Below are 25,987 nucleotides of genomic sequence, written 5' to 3' on the forward strand. Positions count from 1 at the left end.
TATTAAGTCAAATACAAGCAAGTACAGGATAATAAGGAAGTGGTTGTGCTTTGCCTTTACCATGCAAATATATTTTCCAGGCACACATTCTATTTCTGATGGTTGGTTAAATAATGAAACCTTATTTCAAAGCAGATGAATGATCTGATAAACAACTTCTGAATACTTCAGAGAAATATATATAAGCATTTCCTGTATATTTCCTTGGCAGTTATATTTTCGGTAAGGTTCAGAGGTAATAGACTGACTAACCGTGAAGAAGCTGGTTTGGCAAGATTACTGATGTGTATTGCCATGGCAACAAGCAAACACTTCAGTCTGATGTGTGCTGCTGGTAGGGCACGGCATGCTTACTCATTTCATGCTAACACCTGGTGTCAACACTTTTAGTGATCTATTTGTGTAGACTGGTGTTTTGCCATTACGTCCACTGGAATCTGTTGTGGCATAGAGTCCAGACACATACTCTGATGTTTCCACAAGCTTATCTTACTATAAAGAGGAAAAATTCCACAATTTCAAAGAAATCAAAACTTGTAATGATACATGTTTTATTGAGTTCACTCGCTACTTGAATGTATTAGTTACAGCTAATGTAAAGAGAATATTTCACTCAGATATCGAATACATTGCATATTAACATAGCTTACACAAAAATGTTCAGTATGTCATTTTAGTGCAAGCACTGACTGAAACAGCAGGCTAGTAACAAACATGTTGTCAGTATCACAGTGAGCTTTGCGAGATGAGTCATGATTACAATAAATAGACCAACTAGGTATCTACGCCACCACTTGGGCAGATAACACAAACTAGAGGATTTTGAACCTATCTCGATTTTGTTCCTTGAATGTTAATTCCTGGGTTTTGAAATGAGTGAAACTATCAGTACTACATCACAAGCACTTTCAATAAAAATGACAAAAATTAAATATGCCATTTCCTGATCTCTATGTGTACTTTCATGAAATGTAAAAGAATATAGCAGTGATTCAAGATAGATCCCCCTGGAGAGAAACCTACAGTTCCTTCATTGATAACTGCTAGAATGACACCTCCCACTACACCATCTCCAATGAATATTTGCTTGCTCTTTCCAATTCTTGGCATATTTCTAGCTCAAAGTAGTTCAACATTCATTTCAATATGGACAATGCCAAACATTATGTTGAACATCACAATATAAAAGGTGTCTTTTTTAAAGACACTGCCAACAGTGACAACTTTCGGAGAAAAAAGACGCCATAAGTAATGATTTACTATTTAAAAGTATCCCAAAGTACTTTGGTCATAGTAAGAAATGCATCTACTCTAGTATGCACAAAATAAAATAAACTATACATATAATCTAAACCATAAAAGAGTTGAATTCATTTTGATTTTGCATTTGCATCATATAATCCTACAATAAAACGGCTGCAGTAAAATGAGAATTAAAATAACGTAGTTCTTTGCAACAACTTAAACAAAAACTAACTGAAAAATTTGATTTCAATAAACAAAGCAAGATAACAGTATATCATTGTAACATGTAGAATATGCTAAAATAACCCTAAGCATATGGCATTTCATCCTGAAATGATCTTGTAGAATGGTTACCCACAGGAGGGTACCTGTAATGCCAGGTAAGGTCAGGCCAGGTCATGTCTCTCAGAAAGAACATTAGGTTTGCATCAAGATGTTTCTTGACTAAAAGTCGATGATGTCACTGTGGTAGAACATAGCATCATGCTTGCTCTGTAACTTGAAAACAGATTCAGCATGATTTGTAGAGTCGAAAACAAAACAACAAACCATAAAATTTGTTTCAGTAAACAAGATCTAGTAACAACTGTAGAGTAATAGAGTACAGCATCGTTCACTGGAACTGCCACTAGAACTGATATACCATGATCACAGCACATAACCCACCATCAGATCCAGATACAGAGGAACTGTTGATGGTAGAAACACATCAAGCACAGCAGTCAGTCAACATCTAACTACACAGGTATTCATCTGGTAGCAATATCTCCCTTCCTCCAGAAGTTGTCCCTTCGATTCTTGGATCGCTCGTAGATGTCCGACACCAATGAGCAGCTGGACGCGATTGAGCGGACAGACAGTGAGAGAGACACATTGTCATCATTGTCTTCTGCGGGTTCGGAGTCTGTCAAACAAACAAGAACTTTTTGAAGTAGTAACAGATCAAGAAATGATCTGATAACTATCAGTTATGAACTGATAACTATTGTCAACAATATTCTGTGTGAATGGCCCTCAGATAATGGAGTCAGACCAGAAAATTAGTGACTGACACAGCATTTATTGGCCAACTCCAGCCATCAAGCAGTGATGATTTCACTGAGTCAGGGAAACTGAATTATAATCATTACCACCTAGTTGGTGTAACCATGACAGTTGGCAGCACGTACCTGGAGGCAAGTTGAGGACTGGCTTGGTGTAGGTCTGAGCCATCTGCTCATGTAATGTGGAGGGGACACCGGCCGGCCGCATCCTCTCCTTCCTCCGAGACTGTCGACGTACAGGAGCTACATCTACTGGCTCTGTGCAGGGGAATAGTGCAGTGTTAAAAACAAGCAAAATATTTAAATGCTGCATTCCATACTTTTTTAAATAGCCCAACTCTCTGAAATACATCTACCAAGAGCTACAAAGCAGATGATTAGTTCATGTGATATCATGACAGGCGTTTTCTTTTTTACATAGATCTGAAGCAAAGGGTTGTCACCTTTAGTCAATTTCTTACACACTTCATACATGTCCTTGTATCAAACATCACATTGAAACATGTCTGAAGGAAAGTGTTCACACATATAAATTATTACACGAACAAGTGTGTCCTACCACTTATACGAAACGAGTGTGAAACTTTGTGCACAATTTTACATGAGTTTCGTATAAGTATTCGTGTAGCACAGTTTTGAGTGTAATAATTTCTTTAGTATCCATTTTATTCATGTACATTAGTGGAGTAAAACACGGTAAGCATGTGTGACTGCTCTGTTCATTGATGTCACATTCAATTGTTTTATGAGGTCACAGACGACGAAATACAGAAACAATGGTAGCTGGGCAAAAGTGATATGTGCACACATGATATATATATGACACTGGTTATGTTTCACCATAGGGATAATAAATTCTGTTTAGTTCAGACTACATACACATTCATTTTCAGCTAGAATCCAAACCACGAAAAAAACTTGAACCTTCATTCAATACCTCCCAAACCCTTTACAGGAAAGCCCTTTTCTTTCAATAACAATGTATGTACCTCAAGTTTTTAATCAGAAATAGAATTCAAACACTGACATAACTTTCAGTCAATCCATCCATATACAAGGGTAAATTTGGATAAGTGACAGAAAGGTTTCCCAAAATATTTCAAAAGATCTCAGCAAAAGTCATGCAAATGAGGATCTGAATTTCCCAAAGCACTCATGAAAATGTTCAGTGGGGTTCCATCACAGAGAAGGTTAACTATTGGCTGAAGCATCAGTAGAAGATATCAAGTAATGTGTTCCAACCTTCCACAACCTGCTGTTCCGGGTCAGACAGATCCTCTGCTGGGGTATACACATAGGTGGTCTTCAGCGGCTGGTCCACGGAGGCGTCATCATCTCTCAACATGTGTGTGTCGTGTGATGGCTGGCCGAACGTGGGGGTTGTCAGCAGTCGGTTCAGATTATATGTCTGAAGGAAACATTGACTTTAGTCCTCTATCTCTGATGAACTCTCAGGGTATATCATTTATCCTGCTTACTGTATTAGCAAATCTACTTTCATTGAACCAAAAACAAGTAGAAACCAGAACGACCTTGAATGAAGAAATTTGAATGGTATGTTCCAGAAACAGTTCACTCCATAAATTAGGTGATTTTTCTGGTCCTTAAAAATAAGATGTGCATGAAACAAGATAAGGATGTGCAAAAACTGACCTTTCCAAACTGTTTTCTCTCAGATTCATCCTCCAAGGTGTCCTGACTGCTGCCTGCTCAAGGGGTGCAAAACACTGTGAGTAAATTCAGTCAGCACAGGTCATAGAGTAGTCACAATACTCTTACTGTATGAGTCAATTCAGTCAGCACAGGTCATGGAGTAGTCACAATAATCTTACTGTGTGAGTCAAATCAGTCAGCACAGGTCATGGAGTAGTCACAATAATCTTACTGTGTGAGTCAATTCAGTCAGCACAGGTCATGGAGTAGTCACAATAATCTTACTGTGTGAGTCAATTCAGTCAGCACAGGTCATGGAGTAGTCACAATAATCCTACTGTGTTAGTCAATTCAGTCAGCACAGGTCATGGAGTAGTCACAATACTCTTACTGTATGAGTCAATTCAGTCAGCACAGGTCATGGAGTAGTCACAATAATCTTACTGTGTGAGTCAATTCAGTCAGCACAGGTCATGGAGTAGTCACAATAATCTTACTGTGTGAGTCAATTCAGTCAGCACAGGTCATGGAGTAGTCACAATAATCTTACTGTGTGAGTCAATTCAGTCAGCACAGGTCATGGAGTAGTCACAATACTCTTACTGTGTGAGTCAATTCAGTCAGCACAGGTCATGGAGTAGTCACAATAATCTTACTGTGTGAGTCAATTCAGTCAGCACAGGTCATGGAGTAGTCACAATAATCTTACTGTGTGGGTCAACTCAGTCAGCACAGGTCATGGAGTAGTCACAATAATCTTACTTTGTGAGTCAATTCAGTCAGCACAGGTCATGGAGTAGTCACAATAATCTTACTGTGTGGGTCAACTCAGTCAAGCACAGGTCATGGAGTAGTCACAATAATCTTACTGTGTGAGTCAATTCAGTCAGCACAGGCCATGGAGTAGTCACAATAATCTTACTTTGTGAGTCAATTCAGTCAGCACAGGTCATGGAGTAGTCACAATAATCTTACTGTGTGGGTCAACTCAGTCAGCACAGGTCATGGAGTAGTCACAATAATCTTACTGTGTGAGTCAATTCAGTCAGCACAGGTCATGGAGTAGTCACAATAATCTTACTGTGTGGGTCAATTCAGTCAGCACAGGTCATGGAGTAGTCACAATACTCTTACAATGCTTGGGTCAACTCAGTCAGCACAGCTCATGGAGTAGTCACAATAATCTTACTGTGTGGGTCAATTCAGTCAGCACAGGTCATGGAGTAGTCACAATAATCTTACTGTGTGAGTCAATTCAGTCGGCACAGGCCATGGAGTAGTCACAATAATCTTACTGTGTGGGAGTCAATTCAGTCAGCACAGTTCATGGAGTAGTCACAATACTCTTACTGTGTGAGTCAAATCAGTCAGCACAGGTCATGGAGTAGTCACAATAATCTTACTGTGTGAGTCAATTCAGTCAGCACAGGTCATGGAGTGGTCACAATAATCCTACTGTGTGAGTCAATTCAGTCAGCACAGGTCATGGAGTAGTCACAATAATCTTACTGTGTGAGTCAATTCAGTCAGCACAGGTCATGGAGTAGTCACAATAATCTTACTGTGTGAGTCAATTCAGTCAGCACAGGTCATGGAGTAGTCACAATAATCTTACTGTGTGAGTCAATTCAATCACACCGTCTTTTTGTCAATTTACTAATCATATTGATTAGTCAACTTCCTTGACTACCAGACATGTGCTAAATAAGTAACAGTAATATCATTTTGCCTGTGGTGGTAAATGGGTGCATGGCATAATGAAATAATAATGGCTATTTATGGCGGCTTGTTTCCACACACTTAGCATACTCAGCGATGCTAACACATTATATCCCAAGCTACCTGTGTGGCTAGAAGTCATATGACTTACCCACGGGTACCCATTCACCGCTGGGTGAACTGAGGCAAATTTGAACAAACTCACTAGCCTAAAGGTGAGACCACATGTGTTACGTGTGCTTCTGTGTGGGGCAGTCCTAGAAACTCTCAGGGGTCAAGCTGCCAAACAGGGTCACTCATCTATGGACTGTCCACAACCAATGTTGCTTAACTTCAACAGATTAGTGACAAGGCTCTATGTACAGGACCACACACCACTACGTATTATATCACACATAATACATAGACACCACACCATTCATCCATATAGCACTGGATAATTGATGTACAGTTAATTTTAACATGGCAAACTGCTGTTCAGATTTATGGTGGGTCAGTCAAATGTTATGTCTTGACAAAGCCCTTCATTGTTTCTTGTGTCAACTATTGCAGTTACCTGATCTTGATGACCTTGACTGGGTGACTGGATGAGGGGGAGAGGTGAGGATGGCACCCCCGACAGCTGGAGTGGTGCGGTCAAGATGGTGCCTGGTCTTCTTTGAAGTCTTACCAGGATGTCTCCACTGTGGGGTGGGAATCCTGCCTTGGGGAGTGTCATAAGATGCCGACGGGGAGATGACACTCTCTACTGCATCCTCTTCCACTCTACAATGTCATGCACATCATCAGGGAACTTTATCAACTTTATCCAAGTTGTCCACTTGTACAAGTTTCAATTAGCTATAGTCTTCACAAGTAAACATCTAGTTCTCATATGTGGGACTACAGCATAGAGACTGTAAAATCGCAAACCTTGTTGAAACCAAATATCCAGACTATTTAACTCCAGTCACATTTTGCATTGTTTAATAACAATGGGCAAAAACACCTCTTCAGTTCCAGCTCCCACTAAGTTCTTTCATTGATTTCTTTCAAAACACAGAAAAATCTCATGAAGTTAAGTTTTTAACAGGTCCAAGTTAACTCTCGCAGGTACAGTGAAATATTCTGAACTTGTGTCAGGTATGATATATACAGCTGACCTTGAAAGTTATAGGTTTGTCATGTAATCTGCCATTTTCATGCTGTTACATATTCTGCTTTGTGTTATTGCTAGCAATGTATATGTCTGACAATATTGGTCTTCAAATGACCACAACGGCATACAACTTACTGATTTTGTTCCATGTTCTCATCACTCCAAGCCATCTTCCGGTTCTTCTTCCCAGCTGCCTGCCTTTCCTCAAATATACCATCCTCCAGCTCTGATGGCGTCTCAGAGTCGGCAATGGTGGCTTTGCAGGACTCAAAGTCTACAAGATTCTTCTCGGACTCTTTCTTTGATCTTATTTGTTTCTTTGTTCTGCAACAAAAACACACGCAAATATTTCTCATGACAGTTGTCAAAATACCTGTGTTAAATGTCTGCTGAGATATGAGATTGACAAAAGGTCCTGACATTTTCTATATCAGAAACAGTGTCCTTCACTCTCTGCACAGGCTCAGCGGAAAAACAACAACATGAAACTGTACCTGTCCTGAGTGGACCAAAGTAAGCTGATAACTCATAGCATCATTCACTGTCAATGTTCTGATGATTCTTTTCATCAGTTGAATTGGAGCTGAGTAAAAAGATGTCTTGAAATAAAAATACGGTTAAAAAAAATGCTTTGGAGGAAATTCACCTTTTCAACCCCTACAGTGTATGATAAAAATCAAAACCAAAAAGTATTTTCTCTGACTTACATACCATCTAAGTACTACCTTTTCAAGAATATTTGTTTGATATTATGTGCATTACCGCAGTTTAAGGAAACGCTTTGGTCAGGAAAGGTCCATCCAACAAGATATCTTCTCAAAAACAAAAAACAACTTGTTTTCAACCACTTCTCTGGTCTAATTGTTTGATGGCCAAAAAACCTATAAAGAGGATGTTGGATGCAATTCCAGTCATCCATAATGATGCAGTTTGATTTTGTCTTAGATTTTAGCACGCTGGATGTTTGAGACATACCTACTTATGTACAAAGTTGCTTTGAACCTAGTGTGTCTCAATTTACACTTTAGCACAAGGTTGGTGTGTCCAGTGTCTGGACATGTACCCACACATGCAGTGCTGCATCCAGGAATTTGGGATTAAGGGGGACATCCCCCTTAACTGTTACAAAAGAGGGGGACCTGACACCAAGAAGGGGGTATCACATATTGACTGACGATAGGTACTTACTAGAGCTGTGTATTGTGGTCTAAGTGGTGAGGCGATATATCCCGATACCAGTTTAATTAAGTGAGGCGATATATCATGAAAGTATTGGCAAAGGAACCTGGCAAGGAGGCGAGGACGATTATCATCACGATAAATGGTGGCGATCAGCTGATAGCAGGGTGGGGTTCTTATGATCATTATCCGATGCTACAATTTCTAATAGCAGAACATATATGATAGATAAAATAACTGAATCTTTATTTGTTATACAGCAGATCTTGTGTTGCATTCACACACACTTAAAAGCTGTTCATTTAATAAAGTTTCAGCATTTAATGTTTTAAAGTACAGTCAAACATATTCAGTATACTTTGATCTAACATATATAAGTTTGAAACCAAAGTTTCCTTTGGGAAGATGTGTTTCTCTACGCGGATGCTTTCACAAACAATTGAATGTAATTTATATCAAATTCAGAATCACTGAAAAAAAAAAAATCTTAAGTATGCTTTCTAAATTTTATCTTCTCTTTGTTCTCTTTCTTAACAAAGCTAAGACATCGTTAGGTGTATGTTAATAAATGGTGGTATTTGTCAAACAACTAAAACATATTTCAATTACTAAATACAAGTATTATTCTACAGTTCACAGAGTTTGAAAAATGTTCACCCTCTTTCCTTAAACACCAACTCCTTTGTCCATGTAACAAAGATAACAGACACAAACAAATTCCTAAAAGGTTCAATTTGTTTTTAAAATTCAGAAGAATTTCAAAGAGACTCCCTTCCTATTCCTAATGCAACACTCCTTACAACTTTAATTAGTATTGAAGTTGTATCAGGATATATCGTCTCTTGTGGCGATATATATCGATGTATCGTGGACCCTTGCGATATAAATATCCTGATATATTGCCCTAAATGAGTTTTGTATCGATGCACTTTCATTATTGCGTAGTTGATTTGATGCAAACATCGATACTATCGATGAATCGTTACACCACTAGTATTTACTGTAATGCTGATGTCGTCACAGCAATGATATCGTCAAGAAGCGATTTGGGTATTTGTTATGAAAGAGAGAATAATGAAACTGGTTTGGTTTACCAAACGGAAGAGTTTATCAACACGATTCACAGTCTTGTTCATATATTTACCAAAGATGCTTTTGATTTGTGATATGTAAATGCATCCACAAGACCCACACGTTACACAGGTGCGTGAGTTGACACAATATGATAGGTACGTGGTCATTTATATTGCGTGACAGGTCGTGCATCGATTTTCATTTTTAGAGGGGAGATGTATGGTAATAGGGGAATCCCGCAATCGCACAGCCTGGATGCAACACTGCACATGTACAAGCTTCCTATGAGCCCCATGTGTTTTAGCGAAGTACCTACTTGTGTACAAGGTTGCCGGCCTCCAGTGATAGCGCCGACAAGGTGCTACTGCTGCTGCTACGTGCTGTCGGGATGTCCCAGAAGCCGGCCTGTTTTGCCATGAGCTGCACCAAGTGTTCCCGGGAGAAGTGTGTGCCCTGAGCTCTCTTCTTGTACTCATTGGCCTTACGTCTCAGCTCCAACACCTCTGCAAACCAGCTCTTCAGTGGTGGCTCTTCACAAGTGACTTCAGGCTGACAAGGAAGTAAGTGGCTTAAATTGCTCAAGTCGAGAATATTGAGTGAGTGAATGAATGTTGTTCACCACAACATCCCCTGTATATTACTAGTGAGGGAAGGTTGTTTTCACCACATTTAATAAACATCATCTTGTCCTGTAACCATCGGACAGGCCTGCACACAATATTAATGACAGACAAACAAGGTTGATTATACAATCAACCGATTCCATGAACCAACCTTCTGGGCATACAAGTGAGGAGGATCAGCCCCCTTCCAGGCTCCCTTGTCAAAGCTGAACTTCTGGGGGCTCTTGAAGTTGGCAGCATACTCTGTGACCACCCTCCTAGAAATCGGGAGAAATATATCTTAGAATTGGATATAATTAGGTGATTTTGTTTTATTCAATATTTCTTGAAGGAGTATTTTATTGCTCTTCTGTTGCAACAATGACAAGACAATTAAAAAAGTTTAAACTGAAAGAATATTTTTGTTGTAAATTTTGGTGGTAAAAAGGTGTAATTCAGTCTTTGGCTTTGTTGGATATTTAGACATGAATCTGTCAAACAAGACAAAATTGTTCTCCCCATGCAATAACTTCTTGGTCAGCAACAAAAGTTGTCACACCAGAGATCGGGTATGAACTGCACTGCTATAGTGTACTGGGCATCTAATCATTAAAAGACAGTGGCACTGATTTAATTACAAACATACTTCATCTAATGAGCTGTAAAGTTGTGAAAAGAGACAGTTCTGGTTGGTACAGCAGGTCATCTATGGCCAAAAGGACAATGTGGACAATGGGACAGTTAAAACAATGAGTTACATTGGGATGATCTACATCAATGCCCCACCTGAGTTTGCCATGGTGAGGCTGGGCTTTAGGCACCTCTGCCTTAGTCACATCCTCCTCTGCCTCATCCTGCCCAGCATCCCTGTCTTGATCTACAGATGAAGCACGTCGGGCAGCACCTCGGCCCTCCACAGCTGTCAAATATTCAAATAGGCATTTACTCAAAGACAAGGGGAGCAGCACGTGAATTACCCATTGGTGTAGCTGGCTAGAGCAACTATGTTCAATAATACTCAATGGCAATACACCGTTAGTATAAAGGTACTTGTTGATGAGACAAGCAGAAGGAAGCATGCTAACACACATACAGACATGACAAATTACCAGTCAATTTATAAAAGGATATTTAATAGACAACAAATCCAAAAGAATTGTCAAAAGAAGTAATTCATGAAAAAGACAAAATGTCAGTAACCAGAAATTTCAAAAATAATGATCATTTGTAGTAATTGTACACACGATGAGCAGGTTTAATGCAACATTGAACATTATTTCAGTCGTGGAGTTGCAGGTAGATATGGCTGGAAGACATAAAGTTATGCAGGTTTTACATGTTTAGTTTTTAGTGAAACCCACAGTAAAACCAAGAATCCTAATTGTGAACCCTTCACCATTAACAGTTCATCCTATCAACATGTTCAAAGATACCACTCTGCAGTCTCAGACTACTGGGCTGTCCATACTCTATCACTGAATGGTATGGAACGGATGCAATCCATCCCTATCACAGTCTGGTGACACTTACTCCTGGCTCTCAAGTATCAAGCATGTTATGTGCATAACAGTTGTTATAAAACACTTCTCACCACCAACACTCTTGCTCCGCTTCAGAGCCTGAAAATAACATAAATAGAATCTAAAACATCTCATAAATAACATATAAATTATTATACTTCTCCTGGGCCAACACATTCCAAATTCCCTTCCTTTGACCCCCATAACACACCCACAGTTGCTACACTGCCAAGGGGCACTCCCAGAGTTACCTCCCCTTGAACTCACAACCCTTCTCATCAAGTTTCCCCCATTTGCTAGTGAACTCAAATGCATTTACACTTGAACACTGAACTCATAATTTGTTGTTACTGAACCATGTTTTGGTAATACTCAAAAACAATTTGAAAATATCATCTTATTTCTACTGCTCAAACACAAACCTGATGAACAAATACAATGAAATAACTTCCTGTTGAACGATTTCACAGTAATATTATAACTTTACGAAGAGCAGTTTTAAAAAAATATATATAGAAAGTGGACATTAGAGCTGATCTGATTACTTAACTATCACTGTCAACACGGTCAAAACATGCCAAGAAAAATCTAGTTACTATTTACTGTTTTACTTGAAAATCATAAATAATACATCTACTTCTGATTTGTTATTGCATTAATTATTCAATATTCGATGGTGTGACCCCCTATTCATCATTTAAATATCATATATCCCAACTGTCCTGACATTTTCCAACACACACCCCAACTACACATGCTGACACAGAAGGGTACTTCAATCACTGGACCTTCAGTCAACACTGTCCCTACCTTCTGTTTAACGGCAGCCATCTGCTGCACTGCTCGTTTCACGGCTGGGACCGGCTCGTTCTCCACCGCCCTCCACTTCTTGAACTGGGCCTTGTACTCGGATGTCTTTGGGAAGCCGGACGTCTTCACTGGCCCCACCTTACTGTTGTAGACAATCTACAACAAACATTGGCATCAGTCTCAGTTACACCAACATCATCAACGACACAAAACACCTAAACAAACATCCTATACAGTATAAGAACATGTAGAAATACAATTGCAAACAGGGACATTTTATACAAGATAAAATTTATACAAACCTGTAGAGGTTAGAATTCTTTGAAGAAAGTCCTTATATGGGGTACATATAAGGACTAGGGCGAGGACCCGGACTGTCATAGCCTATATGCCGATTGGCTTATCGGTGTCACACCCATAGTAACACACCCCACCCCGCAACCCAAGGGTTGAAGGTGGGGGACTTGCCAAAACAAACTACTGTCCATACCACACAGCTAGCCAAGCGTGGGAAAATGCAGAGTATAAGCAAGGCACCGATATACCAAAGTATTACTTCAATCTCATTATCATGAATGGAACATGTGGTTTAGATGCAGGTGTTGGTGAACATACTTTTGTTTCAGCAGTGGGTACAAGTGTCATTGGCTATATTATCACTTCAAGTTCTGTATTCACATTGTGTCACGAATTCGATGTTGTTACGAGGTCTGAGTCTGATCATCTACCTGTACGATGTACGTTTCAGTCACGTGGCATACACGCCACTCTACTCGAGGATGGTAACGTAACACAGGATGCACGTGGCGAGGGTGCGAAGTTTAGATTTCAGTGGGATGTTGACATGGTCGGTTAATTCAGGGAGAATTTACTTTCACCTGATATATCTAGATTGCTTGAAAGCTTTAGTGATAACGTTCTTTCAGATATTAATAACGCAGTAACATTTCTTACAAATGCAATATGTCAAGCTGCACAGTGCATGAAACGCAAACATTTTTATCCTACAGTCCGTTATTGAACGCTATCTCCCAAAAAAGAGAGGTAAAGTGTATGCATGTTTCATAGATTTTTTCCAAAGCCTTTGACTTCGTGAATAGGGCAAAACTGTGGAATATTTTAAGGCTAAAGAGGAGTAAGCAGCAAAATGCTAAAATCAATCCAAACCCTCTATGCAAGTGTTATCGCGCGTGTCAAATTTAATAATAATTTATCAACATGTTTTGATTGTCCATTGGGTCTACAACAAGGGTGTATCCTAAGCCCTCTTCTTTTTTCCATTCTTATCAATAAACTAGCTTATGAAATCGAAGCATGTTGTGTACCAGGAATTCAGCTTCATCCTGAACTTGTACAGTTATTTCTTCTTATATTTGCTGATGATGTTGTGTTTATCTCTGATACAGTGTTTGGTTTACAGAAAAGACTTTATGTCCTAAAGATATTTTGTTCTGAGAATTGTTAGACGGTAAATATGGAAAAAACAAAGGTAATAGTTTTTACAAAAGGTGGAAGACTGTCCAAGTATGAAAAAAGGTTCTATAATGGTGTACAAATAGAAAGTGTTTCCTGGTACAAATATCTAGGTATTTTATTCAGTAGGTCATTAGTATGGACCAAGCACACAGAAAATGTATGTCTGCAGGCTAAGCTATGTTACTGAGACAGTCTTCATTATAACATACTTTCTCACTCTGTAATTCTCAAAGTGTAACCTGGGCCTATGGCCTATATTACTTTTCTGAAATAAACCACCATTTGAACCAAAGTATAAATAAAAGCCACCACCAGATACCGTCACCCGATAAAAAAGGGGAAGGAATAAAACCCGACACCAAGTGCAAAACAGAGTACATCATCTAGAAAGCTCAATCGGCTTGAGAGGTGCTACTCTGTCCACTGCGGAGAACCGTCTGGCCAAACCGAGCACTCTCACGCGAGTGTTTGTCCAACTGGTAATGGCGGATGAACGTACTCGGTAGGCTCCATATAAGCCGCGGAGCAGATCCCCTCAATGGGCAGAACAGTAGCATACGCCTTGGAGGTGGCTACTGCTCAAACCGAATGAGCCTTCAACCCCTCGGGGGGAGATAGGCCTTTATGTATGCAAGCCATACAAATTGCTGACACAATCCATCTCGATAAGGTTTGTGTAGTAGCCGGATGACCAGCCTTGCCACCGCCGTAGCAGCAGAACAGCTGTTTCTGTTTCTCCTTGCGGAGAGACGCTGTTCTCTTGATATACGCTTTAAGTGTCTTGCGTACGTCTACCACGTGAACTCAGCGTTTCGTGTTACTAGATGAAGCAGGAAGCGTAAAGGCGGGAAGATCAATAGGCGCCGTTACATGAAACGTGCTAGTGATCTTAGGGCGGTAGGAGTCAGGTAAGCCTATCCTTATGAAAAATGGTAAGTTCCGGATCCGATGACATAGCATGTATGTCACCGACCCATCTACCTGATGTGACCGCCACCAAAAATGCCACTTCCAACTTAAAAGCTGGAGAGACAAATGCAACATATCGTAAAAGAGAGGACTGGACATCAAATCTAAAACGATGGACAAATCCCATGGGGGACTCGTCCGTCGGCCGCGCTCTGTCCACACCTGCTTAGAAATGCTGTACCAGGGGGTGTTGCCCTAAAAAAAGAGCACCCTCGGCAGGAATGTGGAAGGCTGAAATAGCCGATGAGTAGCCTCAGATAGAAGATGCGGCTAGGCCAGCTTCTAACCGAGACTGTAAAAACTCCAACACCTCGACTACAGTCGAAGAAAAGGGGTCATGGATCAAGGTAACGGGTCCATCTATCCTCGTACTGTACGTTAGTAGAATCCCTCCATGAAGCCAGAATTGTGTCTGCAACTGGTGCAGGAATTCCGCTCGCTTGGAGGCAATTCTGGACAGGGGCGAAGCCACCCACTGAATCCTGGGATCCGGGTGTGGCTGGCCGTTCTGGGATAGAAGGTCCGGCCGCATTGGTAATAGTACAGGTGCCTGCACGAGTGACCTGAGTATTACCGGAAACCAGCACTGAGACAACCACAGAGGTGCAAGAAGCACAAGCAGTCGCGCTGGCTGGGTGGCTAGCTGCGATAGGACCCTGGAGATCAGTGGTATCGGTGGGAAAGCCCACAGAACCCTGTCCGTCCAATCGAGCTGGAAGGCATCGGAGGCGATTGCTCTCGGATCCAGCATCCGTGAACAAACCACCGGAGTCTGGTTCATCACCCCAGAGGCAAACAGATCCACCTGGAACAACCTAATCCCGAATATCTCCCAGTCGAGCAACCACTTGTGAGGTGCTAGAATACAACGTGAGAACGCATCTGCACGAACGTTGTCTACCCCTGGGAGATAAACAGGCATGACCCGTATGCTGAACTGATCGTACCACCTGAAGGCGTGACAGAGACACCGTACCACCCTGCTTCAAGATGTAGGACATCGCAGTTTGGTTGTCCATTTCTAGACGAACCACTCGGTTTTGAACCTGCTCCACGAAGCGTTCGAATACCAACCGGACTGCTCTTAATTCTAGCACATTGATGTGCAGGGTCGCCTCATTCTCGGACCAAAGGCCAGAAGCTGTGAGGTCTCCCAGGACACCCCCCCAACCCTGTGAGGGAGGCGTCCGTCTGAATTGTGAGCGCCGCCACGGGGTCTCCAGCGGTATACCTCTGGATAGATTTGTGGTGTCGGTCCACCACCGCAAGTGAGGAATAGGCCACACCAGAGTTACTAGAATCGTCTCGTAGCTCTCCGAGTGAGACCACAGCTGCGTTAACACTTGCTGCACCGGACGCATCCTCAGACGCGCACGCCAAACTATGTCCACTGTGGCTGCCATGTTGCCTAGCAACTGAAGCCGTGTTCGAGCTGAGGCCCTTGAGGACTGAAGGAAATGTAAAACAATCCTCTGGACTTTGGACTAATCCCTGCTGTGTCTCGAATCTCGCCCCCAAGAAAACCAGATCCTGAGTCGGAACCAGTTCTGACTTCTTGAGGTTGATAATCCAACCCAACTTGGTGAGAGTATCCATCACTGTCTGTGTGGAATCCTGACTCAAGTGAGTGGCGAGTGCTCTGAGAAGCCAGTTGTCCAGGTATGGGTAACAAAAGTTGCCCAGAGCCCTGGCGACTTGAGCTGGCACCAGCATGAGTTTTGTGAACACCCTTGGCGCCGTGGAGATGCCGAAGGGGAGCACACAAAACTGATAACACTTCCCGTCCAAGGAAAACCAGAGGTATTTTCTGAATTCTGGGTGCATCGGGACATGGAGGTATGCGTCTTTGAGGTCAATTGACGTGAGCCAATCCCCTGCCTCTACAGACGAGGTCACTGAGCGCGGTGTCTCCATCTTGAAAGACGGCACCTCAATCATGTCGTTCAGACACTTTAGACACTTCAGCAACGACTGGACCTCGGCAGGGAGTATATCCGCCTTCTCCTGAGAAGTCGGCACCGGGGTGCACCGAATCCCCGAGACAGGAGGATGGCCTTGCTTCCACTGCGACATATGACATTCTCTCACTCCTGAAGGAATAGAGTTAGTCAGCCGACTTCCCCTTCCTCTGAAAAGGCTGCTGAGAGGAAGCAGCATGCCCTTTCCTTTATCCTTGCCCTTGCGCGCCTGAAGTGGAGCAGTCCACTTCCTTGTGTATTTCATAGCTTTCGGCCGTGGGAGCCGTGCCAATTAACACTTATCAGAAGGGTACACAAAGTCCGCAGTCTAGACTACCAGTTGTCCGACTTCCATTTTTGTGGAAGCCGCGGTGGCTGAGCGGCCTAGGCGTCTGACTTTGTGTGCCGGCGATTAGGTGCCTGACTCTGACGGTGTGGGTTCAAATCCCGGATGGGACTCAACCCAAAAAAGTACTAGAATCTGTACTTTACTAAGAAAGTGTAATCCCAAATATAACATATGTTATATAAAAAACGTAACAATTTTGTTTCTTAATTATGGCGACATTATAATAAAGTCGACTGCACGATTCTTTTTTATAATAAAAACAATGACTGATAAACATTCTACATCTTGAACACAGCACCACGGCAGTGAGGGGTTGCAATACAGAGATACAAGATCCAGCTTGCAGTTACTTCCCTTGGCATGTGCTCTACTCTACAGCACATCTCATGTTATGGTTTCAGAGACCATATACTAAACTTAAATTTAAATATCATTTTACTGTATGGTCTCTGGGATGATCAATGACAATAAGAAATTTGCAATAAAACATTTCTGAGCATAATAATTTACAAATTGAATGGTATATATGTGTGCTGACTTCCAGACAATGTTTCATGTGCAGAGATTATTTCCATAAAAAAGAGCTGGAAAAAGCAATCAGCAATCAGCTGTTCACACACTTTCTCCCCAACATATGGTGACCTAGGATACAGTGGTAGGGAGACTTTGCATCGCTTATGACCAATATTCATTTTGCTGAGAGCTTGTGGTGAGGTGGCAAATGGCAAAGGTGACCATAGAAATATAAGGGCATATGATATTAAAGCACACAGAGGTGCTTAACTGGTTGCTAAGAATGAATATACTTTTGGTAGTCTTGATAGTATACACAGTATACATACACTGGATAGCCTGAAGTTGAGATCTGTGATTTACAATTGTACAACAGATGGAGAGTTACCATGGTGACCACCACAAGCTATTCAAATTGAAAGGAAGGGTCAAAGCTACCATTGTTGTACCTATCAAAGAACAATTCCTGTTAAGAGTCCCTTTCAAGGCTATAAAAAAAAAAAAATGAAAATGGGGAGGTACCTGCCTGAACCATTTCCTCAGAGGCAATTGTGTGAGACTCACTTTTATTTTTTCATTTTGCATATTGCAGTATTCATGAATAGCGTCAAACCCTCAGACAAATTTGGCAGATTTGCCAACGGTGATTTGGAAGTCTACAACCCATCAGCCCCAGTGTCTGACTGTATATTTACACACTGACTTTGACTGAAGTTGTTATATGTGACATGTGACACTTGTTTGCTGTTCATAAATTTTATGCTTGTTTAAAATTTCAATGTCAATTACAAGAAATGTTAAATCTGAAATATGTGTTATTTTTTCTTCTGTGTGGCCTGTGAATTTTCAGTGGGTCAGACAGACGTCTGAAACTTACAGGACCTAACGTCCGTCCTGTTACTTTGAAACACCCTCCGTGAACACTGGATAAAGCAATTTGTTATCAACTTCATATACCACCTTCAAAATGTTAGGGTGTTTCCATGAAGGTTGCTGCTCAATTATTTGATTCTAAAAATCAGCCAGATTGTTAATTCTGTGATTTGAAGGGAGATAACCACCTGCCTTTCAGTCAGGAGTAGTAACATGAAAGTATTGGCAGTAACAGCAGGTGCTAATCCATTGAACTAATCCTCACTCCTTCATTACCTGTTCTGCAGCTAACATTGGAGATGAGCCCACTCTGTTCTTCCACTCAAACTCTCGCTGGTACTCCGACTGTTTGCGTGATGGCCGAGCTGGCGCGACACCTGCCTTGTACTTCATGGCATATTCAGCCTACAAGGGGGACAGACTGACATGAAGAGGGCAAGTTGACAACACATGCATTATCTAGCAACATTAAATAAACTAAATCTGAAACAACATGACCTACAGTAAAGACACACACCTTTCCAAAGTCAAAAGGAGAGGATATCCACCATGCAGTGATTGTGTTACAGTTAAGTGTTAGTTGGACAATTTATGATGCTAAGAAAATTCAAGTTTAATATCATGGGATATACATCTGTATCACTGATAAAAATACTGAACTGAAAAAGTCTGAAGTTTTTATGATAGTGTGTCAATGTCATGGAAACCATGAACATGATAAATACAAGAAGATCATTTCCAAATTCCACAAGAACTTGTTCAAAGCTGTTTTAGTGTAGTATCATTAAGTGGGCTGATTTAGTGCATTTTGAATGATATTTCAGTTGGTTATGTGTGACGGGGAAAGGCCAACATAATGCAGTTAGTAGAAGTGAAAAATGTGAGCACAGGTTCTGACCAACCCAGTCATAATTGGGGTGAGTCGAGGTGAAACTTCAGCTGAACATCCCCGTCTCTCAGTGATGAAATCCAGATTCCACATACTCGCTAACATGTGATAACAGCCATGCTGAGACATTAAATAATTCTACCACTGTTCAAAAGTTATCTAACGTATAGTGAAAGTGGTAGTCCAAAACAATTGTCACTAGTAACGCATACGTTTTCTCAGTCTTGATAAACCCTCAGACTCAGAAATATGGTCTTTTTTTCAAGAATTATCCAGGGACCTAGCGTAGAGCTTATTTCTCTAGTCTTCAGAGTTAGTAGCTAGTCCAGCTTGAATAAAACAAACATATTTGTTGTTTACATTTCCTGTCAGTAATATTCAGTACCAATATGTAGCAAATTCACAGCACTGAGAACAGGTTAAGAAACATATCCCACAAATGCTACTTGTCAGTGAGAACTCCCATCTGTGTAATTTCACTTGCCCTCAGCTCAATTTAGTGAACTCGACATTGTGGAATATTGAATGGAATGAATTTCAAATCTTTGAACCCTGCTTAATCCCTTAAACATTCAAAGTGCAGACTCACAGGAGCCTCAGGGGCTGAATCAAGCACACCCTTCTCTGTGTTGGCCTGAGTGAACTCATTCATGCTAGGCTTCTTCTTCTTCATCTCCCCCAGAACATCACTTAGATTCTTGTCCTTCAAAGCTTGCTTCACTGGTGCTTCATTCTCCTTTGTCTTGCTCTTCACTGCAGCCTGCTTCAGAGGCAGGTTCTGGACAGACTTGTCCTTGACCTTCTGAGTTGCAGTGTTGTCACTGGTCTTCTGAGGGACAGATTTACTCTTTGGTTGTGCTTGCACCATCTTGGTCTTCACAGCCACCTGACCAGGGTCTCCGCGTGGGGCAAGCGGAGTGGGAGGCATCTGGGGCTCCACAAACTTCTGTGTGTCAACTATCGGTGCAGGTCTTGCTTTGTCAATGATTTGATCATGCTGGTGCAAACAAAGAGGTTACATGTGACACAGAAAAACACTCAGTGCATAGTTATCAACAAACAGCTTACACACTGAAATTGGGTGACATTTAAAAATGTTAGCTACAGATTTCTGACTTGTAGCAACTGCAATGAAATATCTGTTTTACATTTTGTAAATGGAGTTGTTTATAGCCAAAGTGAGCAATGTTCCAGCTGTATCAACAGCAAGTAAACAATGGTGTTGGATCCAGGCATCCTAGTGGCTATGAGGAAGTGTAACAATCCATGCCATCAAGGCATGATGACAGGCAATCAGCAAAAAGACCACATTTCTGTTGACACAAACTAAAATAGGTTTGAGCCTGGAATGCCATAGTTTTCAGCATGGAAGTAGGCTTATATGTAAATGATGTATATTCACAGGACCAGTGACAGAGTATCTTACCTGCTTTTCCATGCGAAGTTGTTTTGGTGGCGACATAGCTCGATTGTTGTTGTTAAAGTTGCCACTCTTTGGTCGGTACTGAACATTGCTGGCAAACTTCTCATTTTGACCGAGCAGAGCAAAATCCCTGGCCGGCTGCGACGAACGCGGGTCATAAAACTCAGTGGACAAGGACACCGGCGGGCCAGCCACTTTCCTCCTCCTCTGTAGGGGTGGCTCAGTAACCAGTGCTAGAACACATCAGTGGGTGAGTACATCCATATTAAGCTACTATCATTACATCCCAAAGTTTCTCCATGTGACACTGAATGGAAGCCCAAAGTAAAAGTTATTTTTATGTTTACAAATCCAACAAACATTGGTAACAGTGACTGAATCACTACAGCAGGAAACAGGGATTTGAATCCCCAAATATGTTCTGAATACCAGATGTGTCTGTTAATGTAACCATGGTAACACAATTTCATCTTTATGAAACATGTCAAGCACATGAACATAAATATCATCATCAATATTTTGTTTTCTTTACATAAATGATATTGTAAACAGTCAGCCAGGGTTATGACAAATGATATTTGATATTTACAAACTAAGGATGCAGAGCTGAGGAGAAATAAACATGCTAGAATCAAGTAAAAACATACAAGAAACATCTTGAGAATACATTTAGCATCTTTCCTAACTTTCCACTCTGATCTGCAAAAAGTGTAGAAATGATCATGAGGGCAAGTATAGAGAAATCTTTTGAGGACACATTGTGGGCAAATTTTTACTGTTTACAGAGTTTTCCAAGACATGAAGATATATAGACAAGGTAGGACATAAAGATTTTTAAAGATAATATTAGTCATGCCTTTTGGTTAAGAGGCAGCAACAAAATGCAAACTAGGTTACAAAAGGCTAAGAGAAAAGCAAATCACACAAGTTAAAAGACTTAAACAACACACATAACAACATATTATAAAGATGCAGTGGTAAGCATGGAAGTCCATGTCACAGTGACCAGTAAAATGCCAAAACAAACAAGAAAATGAACTCTTAAATCCTTTCCCAAGATCGACTCTATGAAAATGAAATGATACAACAGTGAAATCTGACTATGAAACTGAAAGTGTGCAGAGATGCCAGAATGGGCTGTTGTGACTGGTACCTTGCTTCATCGTGTTCAGCCCTGCTGACGCTGCTGCCTGCTCTGGGCTGGGATCGAAGGAGGCACTCTTGTATGATTGAAACTTGGGATAGTTATCCGTGTATTCTGACTCACCCTGAAAGTTACCAACTCCTGACTTTATCATTGTGACTTTTGCACAAATTATTGTGACGTAAAATAATGTAAATGTTTTCTCACAATACACAAATTTGAGTCTGTATTTATGGGCTCCGTAATACAAATGTACATGTCATCACTCACCAGTGTTGTGAAATATGCTGATCTCTTTTAGACCTTGGGATCTTTTTGCCTTAGTTACTTCTCCGATATCTATTGATAATTGATCAATATTTAGCTGTGATCTATATCAATAGCCAGTCCAAATTTATAATGACCTATACTTGTTTATCAAGAAGTCAAACGTCTCAACTAGTCCAGAAACATGCAATAACACAACTCAGCTACGACATTCACTATATAGCTGCTGCAATTTACATGACACAGATCAATGTAACAATTTTCTTTTCTTTCTTTAGTTTAACAAAGCTCCTTAACCATGTGAACCCTGCTAATTACTGAATGCTTGAGGGTGGAGTTAACGAGTTTGATATAAATATACTGTACTTGGGGATTAATTAGGGCTTTTGCAAGTTTGTCATTCAACAAAGGAAACAAACTTTCATAATGAACAGCATTTTCACCTTTGTGATAAAAACAAGTCATGCAAAACATGGAAAGAGGCAGTCATTTTGAATTGTAGTGGAATTTCTCAGAATCAGAAGCTGGCTAATACACTCATATGTCAATGCAAGATAGATTTAATGTTCTCGATCATATAACAAACATTAATTGTATTAATCTGCTCCAAACTGTTGCAAATATGCATGTTTCGATAGGCCATTCAAACGTTAAAACTAAAGGTAAATGTCATTCAATATTAAATGTGAGTAAGACAGTCCTAAGACCGAGACAGAAACTGCACACATAATAAATGAAAACTATGATTAAAATAGTGTAAGTTGTGTACATATAACACTTCCTGGCAAACAACATACTGTTGACAACACAAGATACATCACACCACCTCGGTTGACCTTGGTCTGGATTCCCCAGTAACCCATAGTCACAATAACCATGATAAGAGGCTTGTTTAATATTTAGTAACTTGTTTTACCACATGCCATACCAACATGGAGTGGACATTTCTCACAATATCAACCAATGGTCTATCAAGTCCAGACTTGATAATGTGCAGGCTATGTTATATGATGCTGAATCTTGCTGATGTCAGTCTCAAACAGCAACCAAACTGATAAGACTGAGCAATCAATCTCATTCTCTGTTGGTTATAGTTAGTTAGCACTACACGTAGAACGCATCAGCTGGTAGCATGCACATGAAACAGACAACCACAACCAGGGATGAGAATGAAGTTTTGAGCAAAACAGTGAAAACTAGCTGGGGGTTTAGCATCTAATGGATTTAGACGATTCACAAAAATGACCCTTGGCCTTATGAAATTCCACGAATTCAGCGGATCCGCGGAAAATTCTCATCCCTGCACAACTAGCATCTGCAACTTAGCATGGTGGCTATGCAGGATATGCAGCATGCAAAACGCCATCACAAGCCTACGAGTGTATCACAACATACAAGCCTTCGTTGTCTCCATCCCAGCTGATGGAACTGCCTGTTCACATGTTGGCACAAAACTCTTGCTACGATATGAATCAAACCATTTGAAATTTTGTTTGTAGTCTGATTTTCCCTGTAAATAAATACACATTTCTATCTTACATCACTTATTACGCATACATTATGCCATATGAGTGATCAACATTGGTTTTAGATTTAATAACATTTTACATGGCTAATGCTATGTTTACTTCGAATAACGATATTTACAATCAACAATTACACTCTCTTTGTGCAAAAACATTTCGATCAAGGTCCTCCATATTTTTCCAGTAGATTTTAACAGAGACCATATTACATGGTCCCTGCAGTAATTATTTGTAAACGTCTATGTTTGGTATAAATTGGTACATATTTGTACGACCCCTTCAGCAAGACTTCAGCCAGTCGACTTCAGTCAAAGTATAAATGTTTGGATTTAACCTACAACTACAATTGTCATAATATATTTTTGAGAACGTTTTCTTCATGTGAACTGCAAGCCCTACGTTATCAGGAAAATGACATTTCTGCAACATAACAACTTTTTTCCAAGGTGATTATTGAAGACATTTACATCAACAAGTCGTTTATTTAGTCAGACCCTCGCATCACTATTACAAATATACCATCAGTTCTACTACGTGGAATTACTCTTGCCATATCATGTATTCAAGTTCCTAGGAAACAAGTAACGACTTGCCCAATGTTGACAATATTTGAAACGGATGCATCGAAAATTTCATTGCTGATTTATTTTAGATAGTATGTTGTGTACATCAGAAAGAGCTAGATAAATGAAACGAAGATACCTTGAATTTTACCGGCATGGCTGCTTTATGGTAAAATTTGGAGCAGATCAACGGACTCAAAACAAACTGATTTCTGTCTTTGAATTCGTAACTCCCACCGGATGCCTCCAAAAACCGCGTCGTCCGCAACACGCATGCGCACTTTAACTAGGGGACGCTACCCATACCTGACAGTAAGTCTTCGTCAGATTCTGAGCATTGAGCCATTCGAGTTCGTATCACAAGTTTACATAAAAAATTTAACAGTCATTATCAGCAAATTATTCTTACCAACAGTATGTCTTTCTTTCCATCATACATAATGAAATGAATAAATAATTATATACTCCAAACGTAGTGTGTGTGCGCGTGCGCGCGTCCGTAGATCGTGTGTCTATATAGTGGCCATTTATATATATATTACTAGACCATATATAGACGTATATATATATGTCGTCTCTGAAATCAACATAATTTACAGAATAAAATCTGTTCTTAAATTGTAATCATAAAATATAATGAAAAAGAGCCTAGATTCGCATGGACAGAGATCTTCAGATAACGGAGAAGGTAAGGGGTGGGGAATGTGTATGTACATGAACCAAAAATGGTGTAAAAACTATGTCTTGCGTGAAAGTTTGTGCACAAAGGACGTGGAAATGTTATCAGTTTCATTCAGACCATTTTACCTTCCAAGAGAATTTGGACAGGTATTTGTAACTCTTGTATATGTTCCACCAAATGCAAACTCAAGCAAAGCCGCTCTTTCAATTCGGACAATTACAGAAAAATTGCAAGTTCTTTCACCGGATGCTCCCAATTTCATTATGGGTGATTTTAATAAATATTCTTTAAAAGATGTACTTCCACACCATTTTCAATATGTGACGTGTCCATCCAGGCGAGACAAGACATTGGATCTTTGCTACGGCAATATTCGTGACGCTTACAAAACCTACGTAAACCGCCTATCGGAACATTAGATCATGACGCTATTCATCTTGTGCCAACCTACAAACAGAAGCTGAAGTCGGAAACACCTGTTATCAAGCAGGTTAAATCATGGACCACTGAGTCACTGGATCAGCTGAAAGGGTGTTTTGAGTGTACTAACTGGGATATTTTTGATGAAGCATGTAATACTCTGGACGAGCTAGCCAACGCATTCATAGATTACATAAAGTTTTTTGTTGATAATATTATTCCTCTCAGGGCAATCAAAGTTTACCCTCATAATAAACCGTGGGTCACAAAGGAGTTTAAATCTTTATTGAATGAAAAGAAACGAGCATTTTGTTGAGTTAATATTCACAAAGTTAAAGAAATACAAGGGGATATTTCATGTGAAACAGCAAAATGTAAAAATACATATAAATCTAAAATTGAAAAAGTGTTTACCACAAACGATTTGAAACATGCTTGGCAAGGATTTAAGTCTCTAATTGGGATTATAGAAAAACAGCAGTGTATTGATGTTCAAAATAATCTTGTTTTTGCTAATGAATTGAATTATTTGTTTTATGCCAGATTTGACAATCATGATTTTACCAGTGATATTGATAACATGTATTCATTTTTACCCTCATCTAATGACTTAGTAATATCAAGAAGTGATGTTCTGTTGTCATTTAAACAACTCAAAGTAGGCAAATCTTGTGGCCCTGATAACTTACCTGGTATTGATTTGAAAGAATGTGGAGAGCAACTATGTGTCTTATTTCAGATGTTTCAATGGTCAGTTAGTTCAGCTGTAATCTCCACTCTCTGGAAACTTCCAATAGCATTCTTGTTCCGAAAATGAATAATCCCGCCGTAAATAATGACAGTCGTCCAGTTGCTTTGACATCGATAGCCATGAAGTGTTTAGAACGGATTATCAAACAATTGTTACTTGATAATGTATATCATTTGTTAGATCCTTTACAGTTTGCATATA

At 40.2% G+C, this 25,987-nt stretch overlaps 1 protein-coding gene across 2 annotated transcripts; it reads right to left on the minus strand.

Annotated features, from left to right (window-relative positions):
• Positions 1–537: 537 nt before the first annotated feature.
• LOC124273511 (nuclear protein MDM1-like) lies at positions 538–24,188 on the minus strand. 2 transcript variants are annotated; one of them, XM_046708781.1, is made up of 16 exons: positions 24,073–24,188; positions 21,587–21,701; positions 20,437–20,666; positions 19,600–20,007; positions 18,398–18,526; positions 11,984–12,139; positions 11,245–11,272; positions 10,440–10,572; positions 9,826–9,931; positions 9,368–9,600; positions 6,934–7,122; positions 6,217–6,425; positions 3,942–3,994; positions 3,531–3,696; positions 2,415–2,546; positions 538–2,149 (listed from the first exon to the last, which is right to left on the minus strand). In XM_046708781.1, exons 1-16 carry the CDS (start codon positions 24,088–24,090, stop codon positions 1,995–1,997), a joined length of 2,460 nt encoding a protein of 819 aa, XP_046564737.1. In that variant the 5' UTR covers positions 24,091–24,188; the 3' UTR covers positions 538–1,994. The 2 variants fall into 2 exon arrangements, with proteins under 2 accessions (XP_046564737.1, XP_046564745.1); XM_046708789.1 differs by lacking the exon at positions 21,587–21,701 and adding an exon at positions 23,240–23,354.
• Positions 24,189–25,987: the final 1,799 nt, after the last annotated feature.

This window comes from Haliotis rubra, unplaced genomic scaffold, assembly GCF_003918875.1.
Source record: "Haliotis rubra isolate DU_JTF1 unplaced genomic scaffold, ASM391887v1 Scf1034, whole genome shotgun sequence".
NCBI lineage: Eukaryota > Metazoa > Mollusca > Gastropoda > Lepetellida > Haliotidae > Haliotis > Haliotis rubra.

What these genes read in the sequence shown, in the direction of transcription:
- LOC124273511 (XM_046708781.1), bottom strand. An exon ending in ATTCAGCCCCTGAGGCTCCT is followed by an intron (nt 18,527 to 19,599) that starts GTGAGTCTGCAC and finishes TCCCCCTTGTAG; the next exon opens with GCTGAATATGCCATGAAGTA. An exon ending in GCGGAGCAAGAGTGTTGGTG is followed by an intron (nt 10,573 to 11,244) that starts GTGAGAAGTGTT and finishes AATATTTGACAG; the next exon opens with CTGTGGAGGGCCGAGGTGCT.